Source organism: Rhinoraja longicauda, chromosome 28, assembly GCF_053455715.1.
Source record: "Rhinoraja longicauda isolate Sanriku21f chromosome 28, sRhiLon1.1, whole genome shotgun sequence".
Taxonomy (NCBI): Eukaryota; Metazoa; Chordata; class Chondrichthyes; order Rajiformes; family Arhynchobatidae; genus Rhinoraja; species Rhinoraja longicauda.
In genome coordinates, this window is record NC_135980.1 from 15593082 (window position 1) to 15619017 (window position 25936).

General features: G+C 44.4%; 2 protein-coding genes across 2 annotated transcripts; one reads left to right on the forward strand and one right to left on the reverse strand.

Annotated features, from left to right (window-relative positions):
* Positions 1-522: 522 nt before the first annotated feature.
* On the forward strand, positions 523-12904 carry LOC144607308 (interleukin-27 subunit beta-like). The gene is made up of 8 exons (XM_078424053.1): positions 523-577; positions 2146-2242; positions 2843-3079; positions 4859-4976; positions 7676-7845; positions 8489-8652; positions 11665-11852; positions 12833-12904. Exons 2-7 carry the CDS (start codon positions 2161-2163, stop codon positions 11815-11817), a joined length of 924 nt encoding a protein of 307 aa, XP_078280179.1. The 5' UTR covers positions 523-577; positions 2146-2160; the 3' UTR covers positions 11818-11852; positions 12833-12904.
* Positions 12905-13042: 138 nt separating this feature from the next.
* LOC144607094 (cathepsin K-like) lies at positions 13043-25541 on the reverse strand. Its single transcript, XM_078423692.1, has 7 exons — positions 25419-25541; positions 24169-24285; positions 23346-23513; positions 20853-21074; positions 18970-19138; positions 16020-16125; positions 13043-13142 (listed from the first exon to the last, which is right to left on the reverse strand). The coding sequence occupies exons 1-7, from the start codon at positions 25539-25541 to the stop codon at positions 13043-13045; spliced, it is 1005 nt and encodes a 334-aa protein (XP_078279818.1).
* Positions 25542-25936: the final 395 nt, after the last annotated feature.

A 25936-nucleotide genomic window follows, 5' to 3' on the forward strand; every position in this document is an offset into this window, starting at 1 on the left:
CATTGACACGATCCTCACACAGACTAGGGACAATTTACATTTATACCGAGCCTATTAACCTACAAACCTGTACGTCTTTGGAGGAAACCGAAGATCTCAGAGAAAACCCATGCAGTCACAGGGAGAACGTGCGTACTCCTTACAGACAAGTATCCGTAGACGGGATCGAACCCGGGTCTCTGGCACTGTAAGCGCTGTAAGGCAGCAACTCTACCGCTGCGCCACTGTGCTACAGGTTATTGGGAGAAGGCAGGAGAATGGGGTTGAGAGGGAAAGATAGATCAGCTATGATTGAATGGTGAACTTGATGGACTGATTTATTCGGGAGGACATTATTTCAGAAGGAAGTAATTTATAGCTGTTTATGTAGAGATTAAGCCACAGTAAACTTCCTGGCAAACTCAAATGGTTAATCACAATCTAAATAAGGAAACAAAATCTTTGTAATTACTTAGGAATTTGTCAATAATTGTCAAGTAAAACTAGGTTGATTCTGCATTTTGAATTCAACCTTTTGCAGCAGATAAAGGGCAGAGAGTATTGCAGCAAACCTTTTACCAACTCCTTCCCTGAAAGAGTAAGTATTTTGATTTTGATATTTGCTTTTGCAATTGAATTTTGCAATTAGTTTTGCATTGAAAAGAAGTTGAAGCATTGAGGAGATGAAGTAAAACAAGTAAAACGATGTGGTCCTACCAGTTAATGGTTTAAAACATTTCGATACAATTGAGCTTTACAGCTGCAAAACAAAATTGAAGGAGTTACTTCTCCTGAAAATGTTGGAAAGTTTGTTGTTGAAGTTACATTTTGTTAGTGTAGGGATACAATGCAGTGACGTGAGTTGGAAAGGATTTTTTCTCGTTCCAGATTGTAGGAAGTGGTGTACATTGTGTTCCCTGCACTTATTTTTCAGTCTCCAGACTACTTAGCCGGTCAGTACACATGGCCAGTATGTTCAGTGTATTTCTTTATAATTATTTAACAATGTGCTCAGCTATATAATGGTATTTCTGCACTCATGACAATAAAGCATAATAGATTGTGAACTTTGTTACAGTGCAATTTGGCTGTGTTAATGTAGTAAATTATCTGCACCTAAAATGGCAGACAATCAATTCAACAAATGTTCTTTTTTAGGAAGAAACAGCCTCCCAGATTACTAACAATTTCTTGGCTGTTAATGTGCCTGCTAGGAAATTTAGTGCTGTTTGATTTGGCCTTTCTTTGCCAACATCAGGCCGGGAATAATAGATGGTGAATGAATCCTGACAACTCTTCAGAGATGTTTCAGAGCGGGATACCACAAAAATGATTGTAACATTTCCTAACCAACATCCCTGCCATCAGACACCAATATGAAAGCCAGGACAGCTTATGCTGTTGGCTCATTTTCACTAAGAACCTAACTAATACCATTCAGTTTTGCTAAGAGCATCCTAACAACACACAACTTGCAATACCGAAACAAAATGTCATTATTTGACACTGAGCTGCTAAAGAAGGTTTCAGGGGAAATTTACAAAGGTTTGGCCAAAGGGATAGAAATTAAGGAATACCATTAATATGAGTGTGTGAAGAAATCTAGGGGATGAGTTGTGGAATGTCAGTGCTTTATGGCTGCTGTTGTGGAGAGGTTAAACTAGGGAATGCACAGAGGCCACAATGGCCAGGGTGCACTTACCTGGAAGGTTTGAGGGGCTGGAACAGGCTACAGAGACTGCGGAGTGGGAGGGTGAGACGTGGCTGGATCCAGAAAATAAAGGCAAGGATTTTATAACTGAGGAACTGGTAGAATGGGAGGCAGTATGTATCAGCAAGAACAGCTCATAAAGTCATACAGTACAAATACAGCTCCTTTGGCCCAATCCATCCACGCTAACTAGGTAACTAGGTTATAGAACTGAGCCAGTTTTTCAGCTGCCTCTGGATTCATTTGTATACCATCCTCTGTACCATGTGCTGTCACACTCTGCCGCTGGTCTCTCTGATCAGTGGAACTTTGTTCCATTCGCCTCACTGTAGTAGTGGCTATACTCTACCTTACAGTCTCCCTCGAGCATAATAGTGGTGTGCAGGTGATTGCCACAATGTATTAATTGTGCTAATTTGGTGACTTAGATCTTTTGGCTGCTGATCCACATATAGGTCTCCAAGCTATAAATGGAGCTCCCTGTCATCCTTTGTGCTGTGATGGTGCTGCTAAATACCAGTGGTGCAGTAGAGGGTCAACACATCATGGCTGGTGAGTAATTATCTGCACCCGCTTGACACCTCCAACAAACACACCAGAAATGTTGCATGCTTCATGCCTTTTGCATTCTTGCTATGCTGTAGGGAACCGAGGAGGACTTTCAACATCGGCATGGGTGTCGGTAAAGTAGCCACAGATTATTTTCCGTTCTTGTTTCCAGAAAGGAAGGCTGGAGAGTCTGAACACAAGCTGATTGGATATCTTGTAGCAAGAGGCTTTTAGATAGGCACACAGATAAGCATGGAATGGAGAGATATGCATTCCATGCAGGCTGGGGAGATTGGTGTAACTTGACATTGAGTTCGACACGGAAAGATAAGAAAAGAAAATGATCCATGACCATTTTACCTACATCCATACTAGTGCTATAAGCCTCCTCATTTTTTGACGACATAGCAAGAATGCCAAGTCTTCAACCTACAACATTAATCCGTTCTCTCTTCCCACAGATGTGGCCTGGCCTGTTGAGTAATTCCAGCACATTTTGCTTTTATTTCAGATTTCCATTATTGGCAGATTTTTTTTGATTTACACATGCATTAATTATTGATTGTCATTAAAGCTGGTGGTGTTTCCTGGTTGCATTTAAAGGTGTTGTCACGTACTATGGGGAGATTGGGAGGAACATCACTCTGAGTTGCAACATCTCAGGCAGTGAAGCGGCAGAGTGGAGGTTGAACAACTTGCAGATCACTGAGACCACAGAGGTTAATCTGACTGGAAATGAACTCGCCATCTTCAGTGCTCATCCATCCGAGGAAGGGGAGTACAGCTGCCACAGCCTAGTGACAGGCAACGCTTACAGCAGAATCTCTTTGCTATTGGGATGTAAGTACATTCAGTGGAACACCATTTGCCAAACGGTCCTTCTTTTAGATGCACTATATCTTCGGACTTTGGGGAGTGTGAGGAGTAGAGGGATCTAGAAGTGCAGGTACACAGTTCTTTGAAAATGACATCACAGGTAGATAGGGTGGTAAAGAAGGCTTTTGACACATTGACCTTCATCAGAGTACTGAGTAGAGCAGTTGTGAGGTTAAGTTACGATTATTCAAGGCATTGTTCAGGCCATGTTTGGAGTATTGTGTTCAGTTTTGGTCACTCTGTTATAGGAAAGGTGTTGTTAAGCTGGAAAGGGTACAGAGAAGATTTATGAGGATGTTTCTGGGACTTGAGAGCCTGGGCTCGAGGGGGAGGTTGAACAGGCTAGGCCTTTCATTGTTCGGAGCACAGGAGGATGAGGAATGATCTTATAGAGGTGTAGGAAGATCATGAGGGGATTACATAGAGTAGATGCACATAATCTTTTACCCAAAGTAGGGGAATCAAAAACCAGAGGACATAGGGTTTAAGGTGAGGGAGGCAATATTTAATAGGAACTTGAGGGACAACTTTTTAATACAAAGAGTGGTGGGTGTATAGAACAAGCTTCCAAAGGAGATAGTTGAGTCAGGTACTATCACATTGTTTAAAACACATAGGTTTAGAAGGTTATGGCCAAACGCAGGCCGGTGGGACAAGTGTAGATGGGGCATGTTTGTCAGCTTGGGCAAGTTGGGCTGAAGGGCCTGTTTTCATGCTATATAACTATGACTCTATGACTTCCTCACACACATGCTCACCGATGTGAGCTCACCGAACTCCCACTTTCAACAGCATCGGGATATACAACACTGACAGTCAGACTTACACCCTCTCAAAATATATATCTTAATGTACACCTCCTCAATTTATAGCTCACCGATTTACACACCCTCAACATAGATCCCTTTGCATTCCTGAAAATTAACTGTTCCCCAAATTACAACTCCTGAGGTTACACCTTTCTGGTTTACACCTCCACAATTGAAACCTTCTGAATTTACATAATCTCCAAGGTACAACCTCACAATATGTAAATTCCAATTTATACCCCGACAGCTAACACACACTCTGCAATTAACACCACCTTAATTAACGTTACCCTTACCACTTCATACAGTACATAATTTACTCCTCTCAAATTTTACATTCCACTAATGTAAATATAATATACCTCTCCAAATGTAGTCTATTGTAATTTATAGCCCTGTAATTTACACTATTACCAATTTATAACTTCCCAATTTGTACCCTCCCCGTGTACAATTAACACCCACATTGTACCCTCCTGATAAAACGTGATTAAACTGGAGCGCATGAAGTACAATGCACAGCATGTTGCTGGGACAGGGGGGTTTGAGTTGTAAGGAGAGACTGGAAAGGCTGAGTGCTTTCGCTGGAGCAAAGGAGACTGAGGGGCATAGATAGGGTAGATAGTCACAGCGGTGGATCTATGGAACAAGCTGAATGAAATACACCATGAGTATTTTGTACAGTGCAAGCAAAGAGAGGCACACAAAGTGAATGGTGCATTCACACTTTGAGGACAATATCCTATAGAGTCAATGTTGTTGCCATAAAAAGTTGTAAATTCAACCTATGTGAATGGAGGAGTTAGTACAATCTGTTACTGACTCTGAATCTGTTAACAGTACTACAATGTTACTGATTCTGAATTACTGATCACAGACATGGATTTGGGTCACTACCATTCCACGTCTCAATTGACCTCATTCTTGTTTACAGATGTCCCAGGAAAGCCTCAGCTCAGCTGTTGGTCAGTAAGCTACCCATTGAACGTGGCCTGCACCTGGAATCTGGAGAAGCCAACCAACCTGCCCACCGAGATTAGCACCACATACAGGTGATAGATTTACAACAAATCAGGGAACATCTCCCTGCTGGCATGTTTGTGTGTGAGATGGTAAGAAATAGGGGCAAAGTTAGGCCATTCGGCCCATCGAGTCTGCTCCGCAATCAATCGTGTCTGATCTATTTTTTTCTTCTCAACCCCATTATCCTGCCTTCTCTTGTGACCTTTCACACAATTACTAACCAAGAGCTTATCAATCTTCACTGTAAAAATACCAAAATGACTTGGCCTTCACTCCTCAGCTCCATTCCAAATGTTTGCCCTTTTATTCCGAGGCTGTGCCCTTTGGTCTTTCCCACTACTGGAAACATCCTCTCCACATCCACTCAACATAGGCATTTCTGGATCTTCAATTCCCTGGCAGGAGGGAGGTATGGAGGGAATCTTTGGAACATTGCCTCGGGAAAACCAGGATGCTGCACAGGATGCTGGGAATATCTCCAGGGAAGTGATCCTGAGTCCAATCAGAGCACAGTGTCCGGTGGCCGGACTCCGATGGCAGGTCATTACTCAAGATCATGAGGCTGGCCCCAGTTCCATTAACAAGCTTGAGTTGGGGACCACAAGGATTGAACTGTTTGAGTTTGAAGTATTTGATCAGTCAAAATAAGCTACAGCAGGTTCAGCAAAGAGCAACAAGGTTGATCACAAGTGTGATGACCAAAGGCAAAGGAAATAGTGAAACTACAGTGAAATTGTGAAGCTTCAAAGGGTGATAATAATGATGGAGTTTTGGAAGGAACATGTTTTGTATATATTTATTTCTTGAATAAAGTATTTTTTGATAATAAAAAAAAATAATGAGGAATACGCAAAGTTAAACACACTTAATGATCCAGGAAAATGATCTTAGAGCAATGCTTCAAATTAAGCCTTTATGGAACGCCATTAGGTCATAAAATTAATGGTTGGAAAGTAAATTAAGACAGATTTATAAAAGACTTCTCAAAGCATGGTAAGTATTTCAATTGTAGACATGATTGTGTGTGGAGGTCTCTGAATGGGGTCTTTTAAAAGCGACTGGACGATTGGAAATGTGTTCTCTTGGCTTCTGTTACCCTTGGCAAGGTGCACCTCCTCCTCTAGGGGCATGACTACCCTGAGCAGTGCTGGAAAGAGCAGGAAAGGTGGGGTACAAAATCTGGTGGCTGAGGTTGGAATCTGTAGGCAGGGAGCGCATAAACATCGGGAATGCTCCTTCCCGCATGGAATTCGTTCATAAGTTCATAAGTTTATGTCATAGGAGCAGAAGTGGGCCATTTGGCCCATCGAGGCTATTCCGCAGTAGTTGTTCTGATTGACCTGCCCTTCGACTGGCACCAACTTGGGATGACCTGTTCTGCTCACTGTGCGAGGAGCTGCTTTCCTTTGGCAGTTTCTCTGAGAGAAGCACAGCAATAGGGATGATCCCCCGTCTGCCTCGTCTATCTGCAGCAATGAGTTGGTGCTTACCCCTGAAACAGGCCCAGCTCCCACGAAGAGAAGTCAAAAACCTATGGTGCCAAATGAATAAGCATCTATTAAGATTTCCAATTCATTTAAAAAACAAGAACAACGGAGGCCACAGAAAGTGGTGGGAATTGCCAGGTCCATCACTGGTATTGACTTCCCCAACATCAAAAGGATCTACAGGAAGAAGTGGAAAGAAAGAACTGCAGATGTTGGTTAATCCACAAAAGGGCACAGAGTGACTCAGCAGGTCAGGCAGCATCTCTGGAGAACAAGGATAGGTGACGTTTATAGGAAGAGCTGAATCAAAAAGGCTGTTAAATGATCAGAGACCCACATCGCCCTGCCATGTTCCCATCTCGCTGCCACCAACGGAAAGAAAGTACACGAATCTAAGAACCGAGAGACCTCCAGGTTCAAGAAGAGCCTCTTCCCATTAACCATCAGGCTCTTGAACCACACTACACAACCCTACCTCAGCAAAGATTTATTATGGACTTTAGGTTGCAATATGTACTTCAGTTTGCACCATTATGATCTGGTTAGCTAGTATTATTGATAAATGATGGGATCATTGGTTATATCACCCCCGTCCTTTATAAACTCCACTGGCTCCCCATCCCCCAGAGAATCCAGTACAAAATCCTCCTCATAACCTACAAAGCCCTCCATAACCTGGCCCCATCCTACCTGACCGACCTCCTCCACAGGCACACTCCCACCTGCACCCTCCGCTCTGCTGCTGCCAATCTCCTATCCCCCCACATCCGGACCAAACTCAGATCCTGGGGGGACACGGCTTTCTCCATCGCTGCTCCCACCCTATGGAACTCACTACCCCAAACCGTTAGAGACTCCTCCACACTAACCACATTCAAAACATCGCTGAAGTCTCACCTGTTCAGTACTGCCTTCAACCACTGAAGGTCACCTCACCTTCTGTCTCCTTTCTCTGTTCGTTTATTTATTTACTTATTTATCTATTTATTCATTTCCCTATGTTCTCTAAATCTCTGTAAAGCATCTTTGAGTATATGAAAAGCGCTATATAAATAAAATACATTATTATTATTATTATTATTATTATTGTCTATTGTACAGTTACTTGTTATGTTGTCACATTAATGTGCCTGTAAAGCTACAGTACGTAAGGATTTCATTGTACATTTCCTGGCGCTTATGACAATTAAACATGCTCTCTGGTTCTCGTTCGCACAATAACATTCCCATATTTCTGAAAGTTATGGAACAGAACATGTGAAAACCTGCTCGAGTGCGGGGTCGCTGCGGGGCAGCTGTACAATCGAGGACATCAAACTATTTTCGAAGATTCCCTACAAGGTGACAGTGACGGCAACAAACCCCCTGGGATCCCGATCCACCATTAAAGAATTCATTGTGGAGAAGATAAGTACGTGGCAGAGTCAATCTATTCCCGTGTCAATCCATGTAGACCTTCACCCACGTGACACACGTTTCGCCAGCAAACGCATCTGCATTAAAAATCTATTGTTCCAGTTTCGGGAAAGGACACCACATGATTAATTTTAGACACTGCCTCTGGTGGGCAGATGAGTGTAGAGTTGGTGTACATGTGAGAGGAAATGAGTTACAGGGAAACAAGTGTGGGAATAGGACTGACGCGACAGCTCTGAGAGCCAGCATAGACCTGATGGGCTGAACGGCTCTTGTGTCGAAAGGGAATATGAGAAAATGTGCTATGATGGGTGGGACATAATTCACTCCTGGGATATCAGGATTCCCCTGCTGTTTGGAAAATTGGGAAAACCTTGCTGTTTGCATTAGAGACATTTATGTTAATTTGAGAGAGCAGTCAGTCAGGCCTCCAGCATGGCCGGCAACATCCACATTTTGTGTGTGTGTGGAAAGAAAAGTCACCTCAGACCTCTCAGCCACAAATTGTTACTTGTCAGCCAATGTACATAAACCAGTAAGTCGAGACACTGAACAAAAGATTTATTTACATTTAGCGTTTGCACAAATCAAAGGGCATGGCTTTTGTCAAGAATCCTACATGTGTCTTTCTCTTTCAGTTAAACCAGACCCACCAGCTGATGTCAGTCTTTCTCCAATACCCAACCAACGTAAAAAGCTGCTGCTGCAATGGAAGCCTCCTGCAACCTGGCCCAATCCACAGCTATTCCTGCTGAAATATATAATCAAATACTGGCAAGCAGGATCCGGCAGGCCCAGAATGGTAAAAGCAATGTTTTCTGTCATCATTAGAGGGATGTCAGGGTGGCACAGTGGTGCAGCAGTAGAGCTACTGCCTGACAGCGGCAGGGTCCTGGGTTTGATCCTGACCTCGGGAACTCTGCACTTTCTCTTTGTGATCGTGCGGATTTCCTCCGGGTGCATCGGTTTCCTCCCACATCCCAAAGTGTGGATTTGTAGGTTAATTGGCCTCAGTAAATCGGCCATAGTGTGTAGGGTAGACCAGGTTTACGGGTGATCGTTAGTCGGTGCGGACTCGGTGAGACTAAGGGCCTGATTCCACGCTGCATCTGTAAGGCATGGTGCTGGTCCATGGTGTTATCCTGGTAGTCTGCTCTGTTATTTATGTGGCAGCACCACTGCAAAACAAAGGGTGATTACCGGGTGATGGGGCTGTTTGATTGTTACATTGGTTTTGACCCTAATGCAAAAACAACACAAACATGGGTAGCCGGTTTAGTTTAGTTTCGAGATTCAGCGAGGGAACAGGCCCTTCGGCCCACCAAGTCCGCGCCAACCAGCGATCCCCCACACACTAACCCTACCCTACACACACTAGGGCCAATTTATAATTTTACCAAGCAAATTAGCCTACAAACCTGTAACGTCTTTGGAGTGTGGGAGGAAACCAGAGATCCTGGAGAAAGCCCATGCAGGTCACAGGGAGAACGTATAAACTCCGTACAGACAGCACCCGCCTGGAAGGCAGCAACTCTACCGCTGCGCCACTGTGCCACCCTGTTGCTGAGTGAAATGTGATAAGGCTGAGCTTGAGCTGTTCACACATCACCTCCATTGTCCCAGCCACACTGTCGTGCTCACAGAACAGGTCTTGGGGTTCATGGTCAGCTGTATGCCTCACATTCTCCACTGCAATGAAGTTTTCTTTTTAACTAACCACAGTGTAAGCGCTTTCTGAGCAAGAAGAGGATGAAGCAAAGTGGAGTTGAAGGACACCATGCAGCTTCTCAGTGACTATTTCATCCAACTGCACCTCCCACAGGCACAGACCCAACCCCATTCACCAACAGTTGCATGACTTGGTTTCCCTCTGATACCTGACCTGCACAGTTACCGACCTCAAGGGATCAGTTTTAACTGCTGCGCCAGTCTTCCAACTCCCTCTGGCTGTCTAATCAGTCTCACCTCCACACGCTCTAGACTCCTTTTGTCTTTTGGAGATCAAAATGATCAGAGTTCATACATCGATCTGTGGTGGGGCCTCGACATAGTGTGGGAATGGTCTCATAAAATATAGAAAATAGAACAGTGCTGACGATAGACACAAGAAGCTGGAGTAACTCAGCGAGACAGGCAGCATCTCTGGAGAGAAGGAATGGGTGACATTTCGGGTCAAGACCCTTCTTCAGAGTATGAAGAAGGGTCGACCTGAAACGTCACCCATCCTTCTCTCTGGAGATGCTGCCTTTCCCACAGAATTACTCCAGTTTTTTGTGTCTATCTTCGGTTTAAACCAGCATCTGCAGTTCCTTCCTGCACGTGGAACAGTACTGCACAGGAACAGGCTCTTTGGCCCACTATGTCTGTCCCGATCTCATTGCCAAATTAAACTAATTTCAACTGCCCGCATATATTCCAAATCTTTCCATTCCCTGCATGTTCTTGTCTCTTAAGTAATACAGTGTCAGCTTCCACCACTTCCTCAGTGCAGGTGATGGGAGGGAGGAGGAAGATGGCAAAGTTAACATCGCTGCTGGACAACGACTCCCATCCCATGCAGGACACTGTCACTGCACTGAATAGCTCCTTCAGTGACGGACTCCTTCACCCCAAGTGCTTGAAGGAGAGATATAGGAGGTCCTTCCTTCCCGCTGCTGTGAGACCGCACAACCAGCACCCAGCAGACGAGTCAACAATAACAGCTAAGAGCACACAGAAAACTGATGACAATCTATGTATCTATTATTTATAATGAATGATCTCTTGCTCTCCTGCTATCCACTTTGCTGCTGTAACACTGTAAATTTCCCCGGTGTGGGATGAATAAAGGAATATATTATTATTATTATTCCTCTCCCACCCTGCTCCAGCAACAGACATCTACCACTCTGCATTACAAAAAACCTGCTTTACACATCTTCTTTAAACTTTCCCCTTGCACCTTAAACTAATGCTTTCTACTACATGCCATTTCTACTTTGGGATAAAACTCTATCCATTCTACCTATACCTCTTATAATTATATAAACTATCACCTTTCTCCATGAACTTTTATATCAGCTGTTAATTACAGATGTAGAAAAAGACACAAAGTGCTGGATTAACTCAGTGGGTCACGCAACATCTCTGGAGAACATGGATAGGTGACATTTTGGGTTGGGGCCCTTCTTCAGACAAACTTCAGTCACAAACCAACCTTCCTTCTCTTAAAGAGAGACACAAAATGCTGGAGCAACTCAGCGGGACACGCAGCATCTCTGGAGAGAAGGAATGGGTGACCTTTCGGGTTGAGACCCTTCTTCCTTTCTACTCTCTTCTATTGACTCCATTTATACTTCACGCTGCCTCGGCAAGGCCAGCAGCATAATCAAGGGTGAATTGCACCCTGGCCACTCCCTCTTCCCCTCTCCCATCAGGCAACAAGTATAGAAGTTTGAAAACGCACACCTCAAGATTCAGGGACAGTTCCCATCTGTTATCGGGCAACCGAATATCCTACAACAACCAGAGAGCATTGCTGAACTACTATCTACCTCATTGGTGACCCTCGGACTATCCTTGATCGGACTTTGCTGGCTTTACCTTGCACTGAAAATAATTGCCTTATCATGTTTCTATACACTGTAAATGGCTCGATTGTGATCATGTTTTGTCTTTCTGCTGACTGGTTAGCTCGCAACAAAAGCTTTTCACTGTACCCTCGGTACATGTGACAATAAACTAAACGACACTAAAACCGTTGAGCAATACCATAGTTCTCGGTGGCCACATTGCCTTTGGACTTTGGACAAATTCTTCCTTTTATGTCCCACAGATTGAGATCAGCAATCCAACCAACTACACGTTGAGTGGCCTGCGATCCAGAGCTGTGTACTTTGTACAAATGGCAGCAAAAGATTTTGTTGACAATGGCCAACCCAGTGAGTGGAGCCCGACCATCTCTGCACGGCTGTGGTCCAAGGAGTGACACTGGCTCCTCTGAATCAATGCATCTTCCTGCTGGTAACTTGGTTATACTAGCATCTACAGTCTGAAGGAGTAGATGGGTAGACTTGGAACGTTTATCTAAAGAGTAAATATCGAGGCATAGTGTCTGCACTTTAGAACATCTCTTCCTTGTGAATCAAAACTCTTCTTAAAATGCTGAGGTATAATGTTGTGGGCAGATGAGACATGTTTGTGAATTAAATCCTCGTTTGCTCCATAAAACCACAGGCAGGGGGCGTCATTGTGAAGATTGGTGCACTCTCCTCCTGTCCTTCCAATGAATCCATTGTACAGTAAACCCTCGCTATAACTGACCTCTTTATAACGGATTTTGGTTACAGTGGACGGACCTATGGATGGCTGGCAACGCCACCCCCGACCCACATCGCCTCCCTGACCACTCCAGGCTGGACCTACTACTGCCACCGCCAGCCCACACAGCGTCCTCGGCCACTTCCAGCACACATCTGCCACCCCACATGCACTCCGGCGGCACGCGGGCCACGACCATTGACTCCACCATTTCTTACCTCTCCCCCGGCCGCCTGCAGGCTTGCTGTCAACTCACATGGATTCAGGGCCTAGTTCCGGACCGAGAGTCTGAAGAAGTCTCGAACCAAAATGTCACCTTATCTATGTTATAGGAGACAATTGGCAACAACAGAGACCATTCCACCCACCTGCCCCCTCTTCCCCACCCCCCATGATCCATTATAATGAGCATTTACTGCAGTTCATATGGGAAGTAATATGCCACTCCTGTAGAGTTTTTGTCAGAGTGCAACTCTTGGTTCATTTTCCCTTTCTATTAATGCAGTCTGGCCTGCTAAGCATGCCCCAGCGGCCTGCTGTGAGCAACATTTAATGCAAGGAAGCACAATGGCCATTTTAAAGTTATTTGGTCCTGCCCCACAATAGATATTCCCTTGTTTTACTAATTCCTTCCCCATGTACTCTGCTACTGAAAATAAACCTTGCTCTCTTTGTCTGTACAGTTATTTCCAGTGCAAACCAGCCGAACTGACAAAGTATGAGGACGGAGAGAGTTTGACAGCCTTCGGAAGTTTTATTGATGTATATTCTTGTGACTAAGCGGCTACAATTTTGTACAATGAAAATAGGTCAATCACAACCACAATCTATAATAAAAGCTGTATTAAAAGTTGCCAGAGCCGTTACGTTTGAATCTCCGGAAACATGGGCACTTAGATCAGAGCAAACATGGCAAAGCTTGCAATTCCACAGTGGTTGTTCCTTCCCCGGGACATCAGGATGTAGCCGGACTGGCCCCAGCTCTGTCCCCAGCTGCAATAAGAACATAATCAGTAAGATGGAGCAAATGGAAAGAAAGGAGAGCGCCTTTGCAACTGTGGACCCTGGGGGTGGTAGTCAGGGAAGGGGGAGAGGCTGAGACACTGTGTATTGACCCAAATAGGACCCTGTTTCATGGCTGGGTGAACTGCAGAGCTGAGCACTTAGACAATAGACAATAGGTGCAGGAGTAGGCCATTCGGCCCTTCGAGCCAGCACCGCCATTCAATGTGATCATGGCTGATCATTCTCAATCATACCCCGTTCCTGCTTTCTCCCCATACCCCCTGACTCCACTATCCTTAAGAGCTCTATCTCGCTCTCTCTTGAATGTATTCAGAGAATTGGCCTCCACTGCCCTCTGAGGCAGAGAATTCCACAGATTCACAACTCTCTGACTAAAAAAGCTTTTCCTCATCTCTGTTCTAAATGGCCTACCCCTTATTCTTAAACTGTGGCCCCTGGTTCTGGACTCCCCCAACATTGGGAACATGTTTCCTGCCTCTAACATGTCCAACCCCTTAATAATCTTATATGTTTCGATAAGATCCCCTCTCATCCTTCTAAATTCCAGTGTATACAAACCTAGTCGCTCCAGTCTTTCAACATATGACAGTCCCGCCATTCCGGGAATTAACCTAGTAAACCTACGCTGCACGCCCTCAATAGCAAGAATATCCTTCCTCAAATTTGGAGACCAAAACTGCACACAGTACTCCAGGTGCGGTCTCACTAGGGCCCTGTACAACTGCAGAAGCACCTCTTTGCTCCTATACTCAACTCCTCTTGTTATGAATGCCAACATTCCATTGGCTTTCTTCACTGCCTGCTGTACCTGCATGCTTCCTTTCAGTGACTGATGCACTAAGACACCCAGATCACGTTGTACGTCCCCTTTTCCTAACTTGACACCATTCAAATAATAATCTGCCTTCCTATTCTTACCACCAAAGTGGATAACCTCACACTTATCCACATTAAACTGCATCTGCCATGCATCCGCCCACTCACACAACCTGTCCAAGTCACCCTGCAACCTCATAGCACCTTCCTCACAGTTCACACTGCCACCTAGCTTTGTATCATCGGCAAATTTGCTAATGGTACTTTTAATCCCTTCATCCAAGTCATTGATGTATATTGTAAATAGCTGCGGTCCCAACACCGAGCCTTGCGGTACCCCACTAGTCACTGCCTGCCATTCTGAAAGGGACCCATTTATCCCCACTCTTTGTTTTCTGTCTGTCAACCAACTTTCTATCCATGTCAGTACCCTACCTCCAATACCATGTGCTCTAATTTTGCCCACCAATCTCCTATGTGGGACCTTGTCGAAGGCTTTCTGAAAGTCGAGGTACACCACATCCACCGGCTCTCCCCTGTCAATTTTCCTAGCTACATCCTCAAAAAATTCCAGTAGATTAGTCAAGCACGATTTCCCCTTCGTAAATCCATGCTGACTCGGAACGATCCTGTTACTGCTATCCAAATGCTCCGCAATTTCGTCTTTTATAAATGACTCCAGCATCTTCCCCACCACTGATGTCAGACTAACTGGTCTATAATTTCCCGTTTTCTCTCTCCCTCCTTTCTTGAAAAGTGGGAAAACATGGTTCAGATTCAGTTGGGCAGAGGTGTGGAGATGGGGGAGAGTTAACAGAATGTAGATACTCTGTGATGTCTGTCTGAAGTACATCTCATGTACATCAGTCCGATGTACTGATGTACATCAGCCTGAAGAAGGGTCTCGACCCAAAACGTCACCCATTCCTTCTCTCCAGAGATGCTGCTTGTCCCGCTAAGTTACTCCAGCATTTTGTGTCTATCTTCGAATATACATACTATACTAGACCAAGTGAACCCGTTGGGCCCAAACCTCTCCTGCATTGGTGCAGCACCCTCTCCTTCCTCCTCCCCCCTCCCTCCACTCCCCCCTCCCCTCCCCCCACTCCATCCCCTTCAACACCCCTTATCCTCCCTCCTCAATATGGATGATTATATGCATCTGATAATGTCTCTTCTGTTCTTCCCTTAACTTTTAATATGTGTGATGATAGGAGTGAACGGATCTCTAAGGTTGAGAGTAAATGTTCTGGAGGTTTGCCCATGTTAATGAGATAATTCCATCCTTGAGTTTTGACTGCCTCACTATCTGAACAGCACTCGATCACAATGTGACATAACTTCAGACTGCCTGAAAGGATTGCCCAGGAGATGAGAGAATCAGTTTGTCATGATTCATTGGAATGAAATTAAGATTGTTTTTTTTTTTCTAAATCATTTTGAAATCGAAGGTGAAGATTGGGAGAAACACTTACTTGGAGGAGCAATACTTGTGAGGAGCAAGTAACTTTTGTACACGCTCTTCATAACTGGTACTTGGTCACCTCCTCTCTGCACCTGCTGTACAGCAATAGCTAGAGATGATTGCTACTATAGGCAGTGAACAACTTCATAATTTCTCCTCCTGATTGCTGGGATGGGCACGGAAGAACTGGATGTCAATTTATTTTCGAGTATCTCTTCTGCTTTATGTGCTCACTTTCATTCAGCACTAATGTCCTCCCACAGTGCTGCATGTAGCTTATTGTGCATTTTAGTAATGATGGTTGAAGAGATAATTATTGACTTGGACAATAGAGAGAATCTCCTCATAGACTTAATAATAATAATAATAATAATGCATTACATTTATATAGCGCTTTTCAAACACTCAAAGACACTTTACAGGGATTACTATTTGTGCTTTCTTTGATAATTTCCAAATAGTTTTTGCCTAAGAATGTTCTTGTTCTGCCCCTGAGAATATCCCTCTGCATTGCCAAAGAAATCTCCAAAGAGCTACTTGATTTTACTGGGCTTTTAACGTACCTGTTTTTAACAATGTAGTAATCTGTTCCATTTGTAGAACCATAGCCCACTACCAGGACAGCATGGCTAAAGGTGTTAGATCTGCAATTACTATCGAAATGTACACCTACAAATGAAACATATTGTTAGAAGGAAGCAAACATGAACATCCGCCTTCAAAGCCTTGTAATGTTGTAAATTCAGATGAAGAGGTAATCTGGCTTGGTCTTTCAAGTGTTTAGAAAAAAAAATTGGCACCAGTTAGCAAGTCAGGCAGCATCTGTAGAAGGAGAAAAAGTGTAGATTGAAGACCATTCATCAGAATTGGGATGGTGGTGGGGGGTGAGGAGGGATGTAAGTGTGATGGAGGTATTGGGCAGATGTGGGATGAAGGGGGTTGGTAGGTACACGATGGAGATGGTGGGTGGATGTCAGTTAAAAGCTTTAAAAGTTTAGCAATTATAATAAGGGTTATGGGATCAAAGTGGGAAGTTAAGATACAGGAGATCATGAATAGTGGGGCAGCAGCAATGGACAGAATAGCCATCTCCTATTCCCAGCTTCCTATTCTTTTGCTTCTGAAGATCAGATCATGCTACTTTTTTGTCCCAAAGGTTGATTGAGTTACTTACACTGAATTTAAAAAATCATTTGTCTGTCTTGAAAAACTCTTGCAAAGAGCAAGAGCTAATTTTAAACCACAACAGCTGGTTCAAACCAATGAAAAGGAAATTCAGGATGGATGGAGACACAAGGAACTGCTGAAACTGGGACCTCTTCAAACCAAACCAAAACTGCTGAAAGAACTCAGGTGGTCAGGCAGCATCCGTGGAACCAAAGGCATGGTCAACGTTTTGGGTCGAGAGCATGCATCAAGACTGAGGGTGCAGAGGGGAGATGGTCAGTATATAGGGCTGAAATGGGAGGGGTGAGACAGGAGCTGACATGTGACATGTGGATCCAGTTGAGGATGGGTTGATCCCCTCCCAGCTGTCACTATCTCCACCCTTCCCTTCCCCACCTGACTTCACCTGCCCATCAACCCTTCCACACCTGGTTCCACCTATTGCCCGCCAGCTCCTGCCTCACCCTCCACCCTGCCACCTTTGTAATAGTTATCCCCCTTTTACACCTTTAGTCCTCATTTAGTCTCGACCTGAAAAGTCAACTACCCCTTTGCCTCCTTGGGCAGTTTGTTGCTTGCTAAGGCTGAATGGAGGAAGGTTTTCATCGTAAAACATGTTACACACTTGGTACCATTGTCCCGGTGGGGCAATGGGGAGCCATTTCCTCTGGGCTTGGTGCTACGATCAAATTGCAAGTGAATTGGGTACAAATTAATCTGATTTCCAAAAATACCAAACTGGTAGAAGAGTCTCGACCCGAAACGTCACCCATTCCTTCTCTCCAGAGATACTGCCTGGCCCGCTGAGTTACTCCAGCATTTTGTGTCTACCATCGATTTAAACCAGCACCTGCAGTTCTTTCCGACACAAACTGGAAGAGGAAGTAGAATCAGAGAGGGAGACAGAGTGCCGCATTACATAGCTAGAATCCAAGTCAGAGATCAACGTGTGTGGGAACCTGGGCAAAACCTCCCCTTCTGCTCCTCAGAATACAAGAGGGATTCTAAAAGATGAGAATGGAAATGAACATCAGGAAAGTGGATCCGTTGTCATCTGATATCTATCTTACTTTACATTCCCAAACATTCCTTGCACTGTCACGCCTGCCTTGCTTACATTCAACAGCTGTTTGCCACACAACTGTTTAGTTTAGTTTAGTTTAGAGATACAGAGCGGAAACAGGCCCTTCGGCCCACCGAGTCCGCACCGACCAGCGATACACGCACATTAACAATACACGCACTAGGGACAATTTTACATTTATACCAATTAAGCCAATTAACCTACAAACCTGTGCATCTTTGGAGTGTGGGAGGAAACTGAAGATCTCGGAGAAAACCCGTGCGGTCACGGGGAGAACGTACAAATTCTGTACAGACAGCGCCCGCAGTCAAACCTGGGTCTCCGGTGCTGCAAGTGCTGTAAGGCAGCAACTCTACAGCTGCGACACCATGTCTGGAGGTTTGTGATCACATTCCTGGGATTTACCCATGGAATCCCCAGTTAGTAACCATTTCAACTCCCCTTCCCATCCCCATACTGACCTATCTGTCCTGGGCCCCCTCCTTTGCCTGAGCCAAGTCAGAGCGAGGCCACACGCAAACTGGAGGAATAGCACCTCACTATTTCATGGCCTGAACATTATTTTTTCCAATTTTAGGTAACTAACCTAAAAAAAAACCTTCCCTTCCCTCCCTCCTCTCTTCCATGTGCTCCACCTGGATTCACACCCATTTTCTCCCTTCCCCTGCCCCCTCCCCCTCTCCTTCCACCTATATTCCTTCCTCTCGCTTCACAATTCTCACCTTATCTCACCATTTTTCTCTCTTCATTTCAAGTCTTTGTCCCACCATCTACCTATCAACCCCCTCCCCTTCACCTATATCCACCTCTTACTTGCCAGGCTTTTGCCTGCCTCAACCACTCCCCCCCCTCCTTTCTTCCAGCTTTCTTTCACCCCCCTCCCCACTACAAACGATCTGAAACATCACCTATCCATGTTCTCCAGAGATGCTGCCCGACTCGCTGAGTTACTCCAGTACTTTGTGCCTTCCCTTGTGTAATGTCTGCTGCTCTTCTGTGGTCTTTGGTGTTGCTGATTGGAGAGTGCTGGGCTGACTGCCGTCACCTGGTTAACAGCTCGCTGCTATTGGGGGTCACTCGTTCTGCCTTGTGGCTGGAAGGAACCAAGGGCTCCACCGCCTGTATCAGCCAATGCTTCCCTGACGAGATCATAGAAAGGCCATTTGGTCAAGTATTCTCCCCACCGCTGCCACAGCATAACATGCTACAAACCCTACTGGGGCTTTGCACAGTGAAGGCTTGAGTTGAGCGCTCCTCCTCACCTGCGTTGTAAAACTGCCAGGATTTCAATTCTGCATCAATCAACACTGATATGGGCCCAACCTCAGCCACTGCTCTGGTCAGCACCTCTTCATCACCAGAGGGAAGGACCTTGTATTCCTTGATGGAAGTCACACTCTTTGACTTTGAGAATTTGCAAGATGACTTGGCCTGTGTGAAAGAGAGACAGGTGGGAATTTACCGACATCGAATGACCAGCCCTTGAGATTAGTGTTGGGTGCAGCTCAGAGGTACACTTGTACACTGTTATGGGGTCTTGAGCGCCATGCCGGCAAATTCCACATCCTGGAGTGTTGGAGGTACTATCTTGAGGGTATGAAACTCAACCAAAGACTGAACTCCCCTATCAGCAGCTCTTGGGACTCTCACTGCACTATGTGATCTCTTATTTACACCCACTGGGTTAACTTTTGAAGAACTGGTCTGCTGTGATGTGGAAAACACAGCAGCCAGTTGGAGACAGCAAGCTCCCACAGACAACAATGACAATCTGCTTCGGTACTGTTGGGTGGAGGGATGACAATTGGAGGAGAAATTGCCACCTATTTTGCAGTGGCCGTGAGGAGTAGATTGACGCTGGATCCCTGTAATACCCTCAACCTTCTCCCAGAAATGATGTCAATTCCCTCTGCTTCCACGCAGGTGGCTGCTTAGCAGGTTTAATCCCTGAGCTGATAGAGGGAGTCCCGTTAAGTATCGCACCCCACCCCCAGCAAAAGAGTAGCAACCCTAGCTCTGGCATGACCCAAAATGATACTCATCCCACTCAAGCAAGTAGTTGGTATCTTGCCATGCCTGCCATATTCCTCCCTGCAAGTTATTGTCCGTATCACGTAGGTCTGCACATAGATCTGATCAGCTTCCTTAAATATGTAAGCAGTTAACGTTTGCACGTTTAATCGATTATATATTTATTCCAGTGGGACGTATAATACAATGCATAGCAGATAAAAGATTGAACACTGTTCATTCCCAGGACTTGTTAAACACATCATCAACATCTGAATCTACAGGTAGTTCTGCTACAATGTATGTTTTCGTAATCGTGAAATTGAACATAATGTGATCGATAAATTAGGAATATATTTTGTATTCGCAAGCCGAATTGGTTGTAATACAATTTCTATTGGGAACGACAGAACCACTTAAAAGTTATTTCAGAAATTGACAAGTCAAACAAAAACTGTCTTGGGGGGTGGGGTGGGGGGGGGGGGGGGGGGGGGGGGGGGAGGATGACGACGACAAGGATAGTTTGTCTGTTTGTTTTTATGTTATGATTGTTTATGTAAAGCGCTTTGAGCTTCTGGAAAGGCGCTATATAAAATAAATGCTTATTATTATTATTATTATTATGTAACCTCTCTGCAGTAATAAGCCACAATTGTCTCTAGAGAACAAAGGAAAGGTTTAGAAGGGTATGGCCAAACGCTGGAAAGTGGGACTAGTGTAGATGGGGCATCTTGGTCAGCATGGGCAAGTTGGGCAGAAGGGCCTGCTTCCATGACTCTATAACACAGGCAGTCATAGAAATTGACAAGCAATTGCTCTCAACGACACTTGTTCAACATTGAATATTTTTAGCTTGCAACAACAAGAATAAACTTATAGCTATTAAAAAGACTGAAAATCCCGTGGAAGAAATAACCTTGTTATTGTGAGTCTAAAACTCTCTACATCTAACCTCTTATCCTCTAATTGTTTTGATAACACAGTTTCCTCTAACACAAGGTTTCTTGAGAATGTAACTATAGCGTTGTATCAGAACTACCTGTATTTTAAACGAGTTGTTGGTATAGACACGCAGCACAGTAGTAGCCCCTTTATGCAGTGAATGCCAATGTATGAATTGGGAATGCAGACATACTTTGCCTGTGTAGGGGTAGGTTGATGAAGCTTCGATTCCACTCTTCTTGATGTATTTAAAGGCACTCAAAGGCCAGCCGCCATTGCATCCGGAGGATCCGTAATGCCTTGTACAGTCAACCAGGTTCTGCTCACTCAAACTGATCAGCTTGCGTGTCTTCTTAAAGAGCTGGCCCTCCAGCACACCGGTCGCAGTAAAGGCCCAGCAGCTGCCACATCGACCCTGGTGGGGAAGAAGTGAACACTGTAGCTGTGGAGTACTTCTGAAAGGCTGTCACACAGCGGGGAGTCACAAGCTTCAAGAGAACTGATAGCTGGAAGCCCTGTTGGACATTTTCACACGGCACATCCATCACAAGCCAAAATGAGGAAGAAGAGGGACAGGCAGCATCTCTGGATAGAAAGAATGGGTCACGTTTCGGGTCGTGACTCTTCTTCAGAGTCAGTCAGAGATCCAGAGATCCATCCAGAGATGCTGTCTGTCCCGCTGAGTTAATCCAGCATTTTGTGTCTATCTTCGGTGTACACCAGCACCTGCACTTCCTTTCTACACATGAGGAAGAAGAGGTTAGGTTGACAAGAGAAGAATAGATACAATGTGAACTTCGATTGAGGGCGTGCAGCGTAGGTTCACTAGGTTGATTCCCAGAATGGCGGGACTGTCGTATGTTGAAAGGCTGGAGCAATTAGGCTTGTATACACTGGAATTTAGAAGGATGAGGGAGGATCTTATTGAAACATATAAGATAATTAGGGGATTGGACACATTAGAGGCAGGAAACATGTTCCCAATGTTGGGGGAGTCCAGAACAAAGGGCCACAGTTTAAGAATAAGGGGTAGGCCATTTAGAACGGAGATGAGGAATAACTTTTTCAGTCAGAGAGTGGTGAAGGTGTGGAATTCTCTGCCTCAGAAGGCAGTGGAGGCCAGTTCGTTGGATGCTTTCAAGAGAGAGCTGGATAGAGCTCTTAAGGATAGCGGAGTGAGGGGGTATGGGGAGAAGGCAGGAACGGGGTACTGATTGAGAGTGATCAGCCATGATCGCATTGAATGGCGGTGCTGGCTCGAAGGGCTGAATGGCCTACTCCTGCACCTATTGTCTATTGTTTATTGTCTATTGTCTATTGTCTATTGTCTATTGACTCAGGGTAGGTGCCAGAGGACTGGACATTAGGGAAGGTTACTCTCTTGTATTAAACAATTAGAATACAAATCAGCTGGCAACTACAGGTCAGTGATTATAATCTTGTCCTGGAAGAGCTTTGGGAACATTTAATCCACGTGGGTCAACCAAAAATTTTTTTGAATAATTAAGGTGAATCTGCAAGTATTTTTTCAGGGAAAATTCCTGTGAGCAAATTGGATGATTTTTTAATGTAGTAACAGATAGAACTGATGAAGGTAATGCAATGGATGTGGTGTACATGGACTTCCATAATCTTTGCATAAGTTGCCATCAGTGGAAGTTGGAACATGGTATAAAAAGGGTAGTGACAGAATATAGAACATCGAACAGCACAGTAAAGGACAGGCCTATCAGCCCATAATGGTCCATGCCGAACATAATGCCAAGTTATACTAATCTCCTCTGCTTGCAGGTGATCGATATCCCTCTATTTACTGTACTGTATATTCATGGGCCTATCTTAAAACCTATTAAAAACACCACTGATTTTGCATCTGGCAGTGCATTTCAGGCACCTACCACGCACAACTCCTCTAAACTTTTCACCTTCTGACTGAAAGCTATGCACTTTAGCCTTTGACATTTCCACCCTGGAAAAAAGGTTCCGACTGTCTACTCTATCCGTTCCTCATAGCATGGGTGTGAAGTTGCCTCATTAACAGACAACAGAGGGTCATGATGAATGGTTGTTGTTTGAACTGGAGGAAAGTGAATAAGAGTGTTCTCCATGGATCAGTGTTTGGACCTTTGTTTTAATCTATGTTAATGAACAAGCCTTGAAGGTGCAAACTACACTTTTTAAAGTTGTGGATGATACAAAAGAGGTGAAGAGGGGAGTGTAGATCGTATCTGACCATCGACAGTCTGGTGAAATGGGCATTTGAAGTTTAATGCAGAAATGTGAGATGGCAGTGATGTCGGAATAATGAAGGCATTCCCACAATTATGCTGAGTCAGGAATTCCGTGAATTGGACCCAGCAAATGGAACAACGTGAATATTAATTGCTGACCGACTTGTCGAGTGAAATATGTAAATGTAGAGGGAAGCTGTCCACACAAGGGTTGACATTGTTTCGGTACAACATGACAATATTAAACCAATACCGATTTCTCACAAACAGCAATAAGATGTCTGAACCACTGCTGTGCTCTGATGGCTTTGATTGTGGGTGCAGTGTTGCCCAGAGAATTGGGAGAGTTCCCTCCTACTCAAGAGGACAGGGACTGCGGCTTGGACGTGCCACAAACACTGTTAGCTGACAAGCCCTCACTGAATGTGAAGCAATGGTTGGTGTAAAGTTGGTACCTGGTACTTTGGTTGGGTAACGTAGCCAGCCTTGCGCCAGTCCACACTCAATGGGAGGCGACCGGCATTCCGTGACTTTGTCCTCACTTGTGCCTCTCCTGTTTCATTATTCACTGGCATCTCTTTACTGGGATAAATTAACGACGATTCTGCAAACTCCTTTTCTGTCTGAAGAGAGAGAAACAAAGACACTTTGTTGATGGTTTTCTTTCTTGCTATAGTACAATGCAGTTCCATTAACCTGGGTTCAATCATGTGCTGTACGTGCAGAGTTTGCACGTTCTTCCTGTGACCGTGTGGGTTTCTTCCAGGTGTTCCTCACACATCCCAAAGACGAGCAGGTTGACAGGTTAATCGACCACTGTAAGTGTATACATGAGAGGGAGAATCTGGTTGGAGTTGATGATGGGTATGTGGGGAGAATAAAATGGGATTAGTGTAAATAGGTGGTCAGCATGAACTCAATGGGCCAAAGGGTATGTTTCTGTGCTATATGATTCTGTGATTCAGTTACAACAAAAATATTATTTGTCAGGACCTGAACAGTGCCCTGCATTCACCACCCACCATTAATTGCTCTGAAAACATTAAGAAGCAACAATATAATCTAATTGATTAATATGTAGACCAAACCAGGATTGTACCATCAAGTTTCTTCTTTAAAAATCAGTACCTGGTGATTTTGTACATTTCGAGGCTAATTGTTCAATGACCAATTTTCATGAAATCCTGTTTAATTAATTAGTCACAGTAGAGTTTAACTTACAATCCCTCAATCGTTAGCCCCGTACCATAACCAAGAAATTGATTATATTTCACTCACCAAATCACCAAAACTATTCATGACCATTGTGAAAGTTGAATTTTCTTGCTCGTTATTGTGGTTCTTGATTTTCTTCAGGTTGTTGAGCCATATTTCTTGCCTGAGAGACTCTATTTTCTGAACACAGAACAGTGATAAATTACTGGAGGAAGTTTGCACAATGAATGGCAGGTGCATGCAAAGGAAGGTAAATATTTTCATATTTTGATTGTGTCCGTAAAATGCCCCCAAGTGTCAATGAAGTTCTTTTCAATGTTGCTGTACTGTTGGGAAGCCTGTGGCCAACTTGCCCAAAGGGATGTCCAACCAACAGCTCCCAACCCAATGACAAGATTGACACAAGTAGCTGGCATAGCTCAGTGGGATAGGCAGCATCTCTGGAGAGAAGGAATGGGTGGCCTTTCGGGTCGAGACCCTTCTTCAGAGTGTTACAAGACTGTTTTAAGAGTATTGGTTGGAGGATAAACATTAGCAAAGGAGAGCCCCCTTATATGGGATGTTTATATGCTCCTGAGATGACAAATGTGGTCTTGGTTTGAAACTTAATGAACAGCTACGACAACACAGACCTGCTGGGGTGCAACTCTCTGGAGTGTGTGCTCTCGGTAATGATTGGGACCTGAAACTTCACCTCAGAGGCACTGAGGAATGGTTGAGACCGGACAAATCCTGAGACATCCCACACACATAATAAACTCTCATGGCCAGATGGATGGGAAGCCTTTGGATAAACTAAAGTTATTGGCTCTAGCAAATTCAACTACTGCTGTCCTTGTTAGCTACCTGAGATATGCACATTGGGAACCAAAAGCATTTTCAATGTTCTTCTTCATCAGGGTATCATTCTTCAGACCTGGGGGAATATGGCTTCCCTTAGCTCTACAAGGGTAAGAGTTTTTAATTTGAATAATTGAATTAAATTGAATTGAATAAATCTTATCAGTCAAGTATGTATACATACAAGGAATTTGCCTTGGTGCTTTGCTCGCAAGTAACAACGCGATATACAGTAGACAATCAAAAATAAAACATTATAACTTAAACATGTGAAGAATTAAATTAAATAAAATACCAGAGCATTTGTAGAGTGCATAGGAATATCCTGGGGCCTGCAAGGTGCTATATAAATGCAAGTTCTGGCAATGCAAGTGCAACAATAGGTGGGCCACATCACTGTGAAGTGAAGTGCTGCATTATTGGAAATCTTCTGGTTGGATCTTTCCCGCTGGAATTTTTTCCCCATCTCTTACCTTACTACTGTACGTCTTCCCGTACATGGTCTTCCAGGCTTCCCATTCTTCATTCGGGCTCGGGGTGGTTGTGGAAGCAGATACAGCCATCAGAACATAGGCTACGAGCAGGTAAAGCCTCATCCTGAAGTATCGGACGCCTGACCAAATAACGCCTGGTGATGGCTCTGAAATGAAAGGTTAAAGTGGACACAGGCATACCAAAAGAGTACAACTGTTGTTTTGCACTGTTGCAGTGTCTCCATCAGTTGCGCTCCATGCCCTCTTGGTTCTTTCTCTTTGCACCATCCTATGGTACTACCACTACACCACCTAAATATAATCGCTAGATTGAAGGATAGAAACTCAAACTTTGATTTGTTTTACCAAGTGATGGTCCACAGCCTTACACTGTGTACAGCCCATACCCTTACACTGTGTACAGCCCATACCCTTACACTGTGTACAGCCCATACCCTTACACTGTGTACAGCCCATACCCTTACACTGTGTACAGCCCATACCCTTACACTGTGTAC

Coding starts and splice junctions, on each gene's coding strand:
- LOC144607308 (XM_078424053.1), top strand. CDS start 2,161: ATGGAGCTCCCTGTCATCCTTTGTGCTGTGATGGTGCTGCTAAATACC. Junction 4,977..7,675: donor GAGATTAGCACCACATACAG/GTGATAGATTTA, acceptor TATTTCTGAAAG/TTATGGAACAGAACATGTGA. Junction 7,846..8,488: donor ATTCATTGTGGAGAAGATAA/GTACGTGGCAGA, acceptor TTTCTCTTTCAG/TTAAACCAGACCCACCAGCT.
- LOC144607094 (XM_078423692.1), bottom strand. CDS start 25,541: ATGAGGCTTTACCTGCTCGTAGCCTATGTTCTGATGGCTGTATCTGCT. Junction 23,514..24,168: donor TGAATAGTTTTGGTGATTTG/GTGAGTGAAATA, acceptor CTCTCTCTTCAG/ACAGAAAAGGAGTTTGCAGA. Junction 19,139..20,852: donor CCTACCCCTACACAGGCAAA/GTATGTCTGCAT, acceptor TCTTTCACACAG/GCCAAGTCATCTTGCAAATT.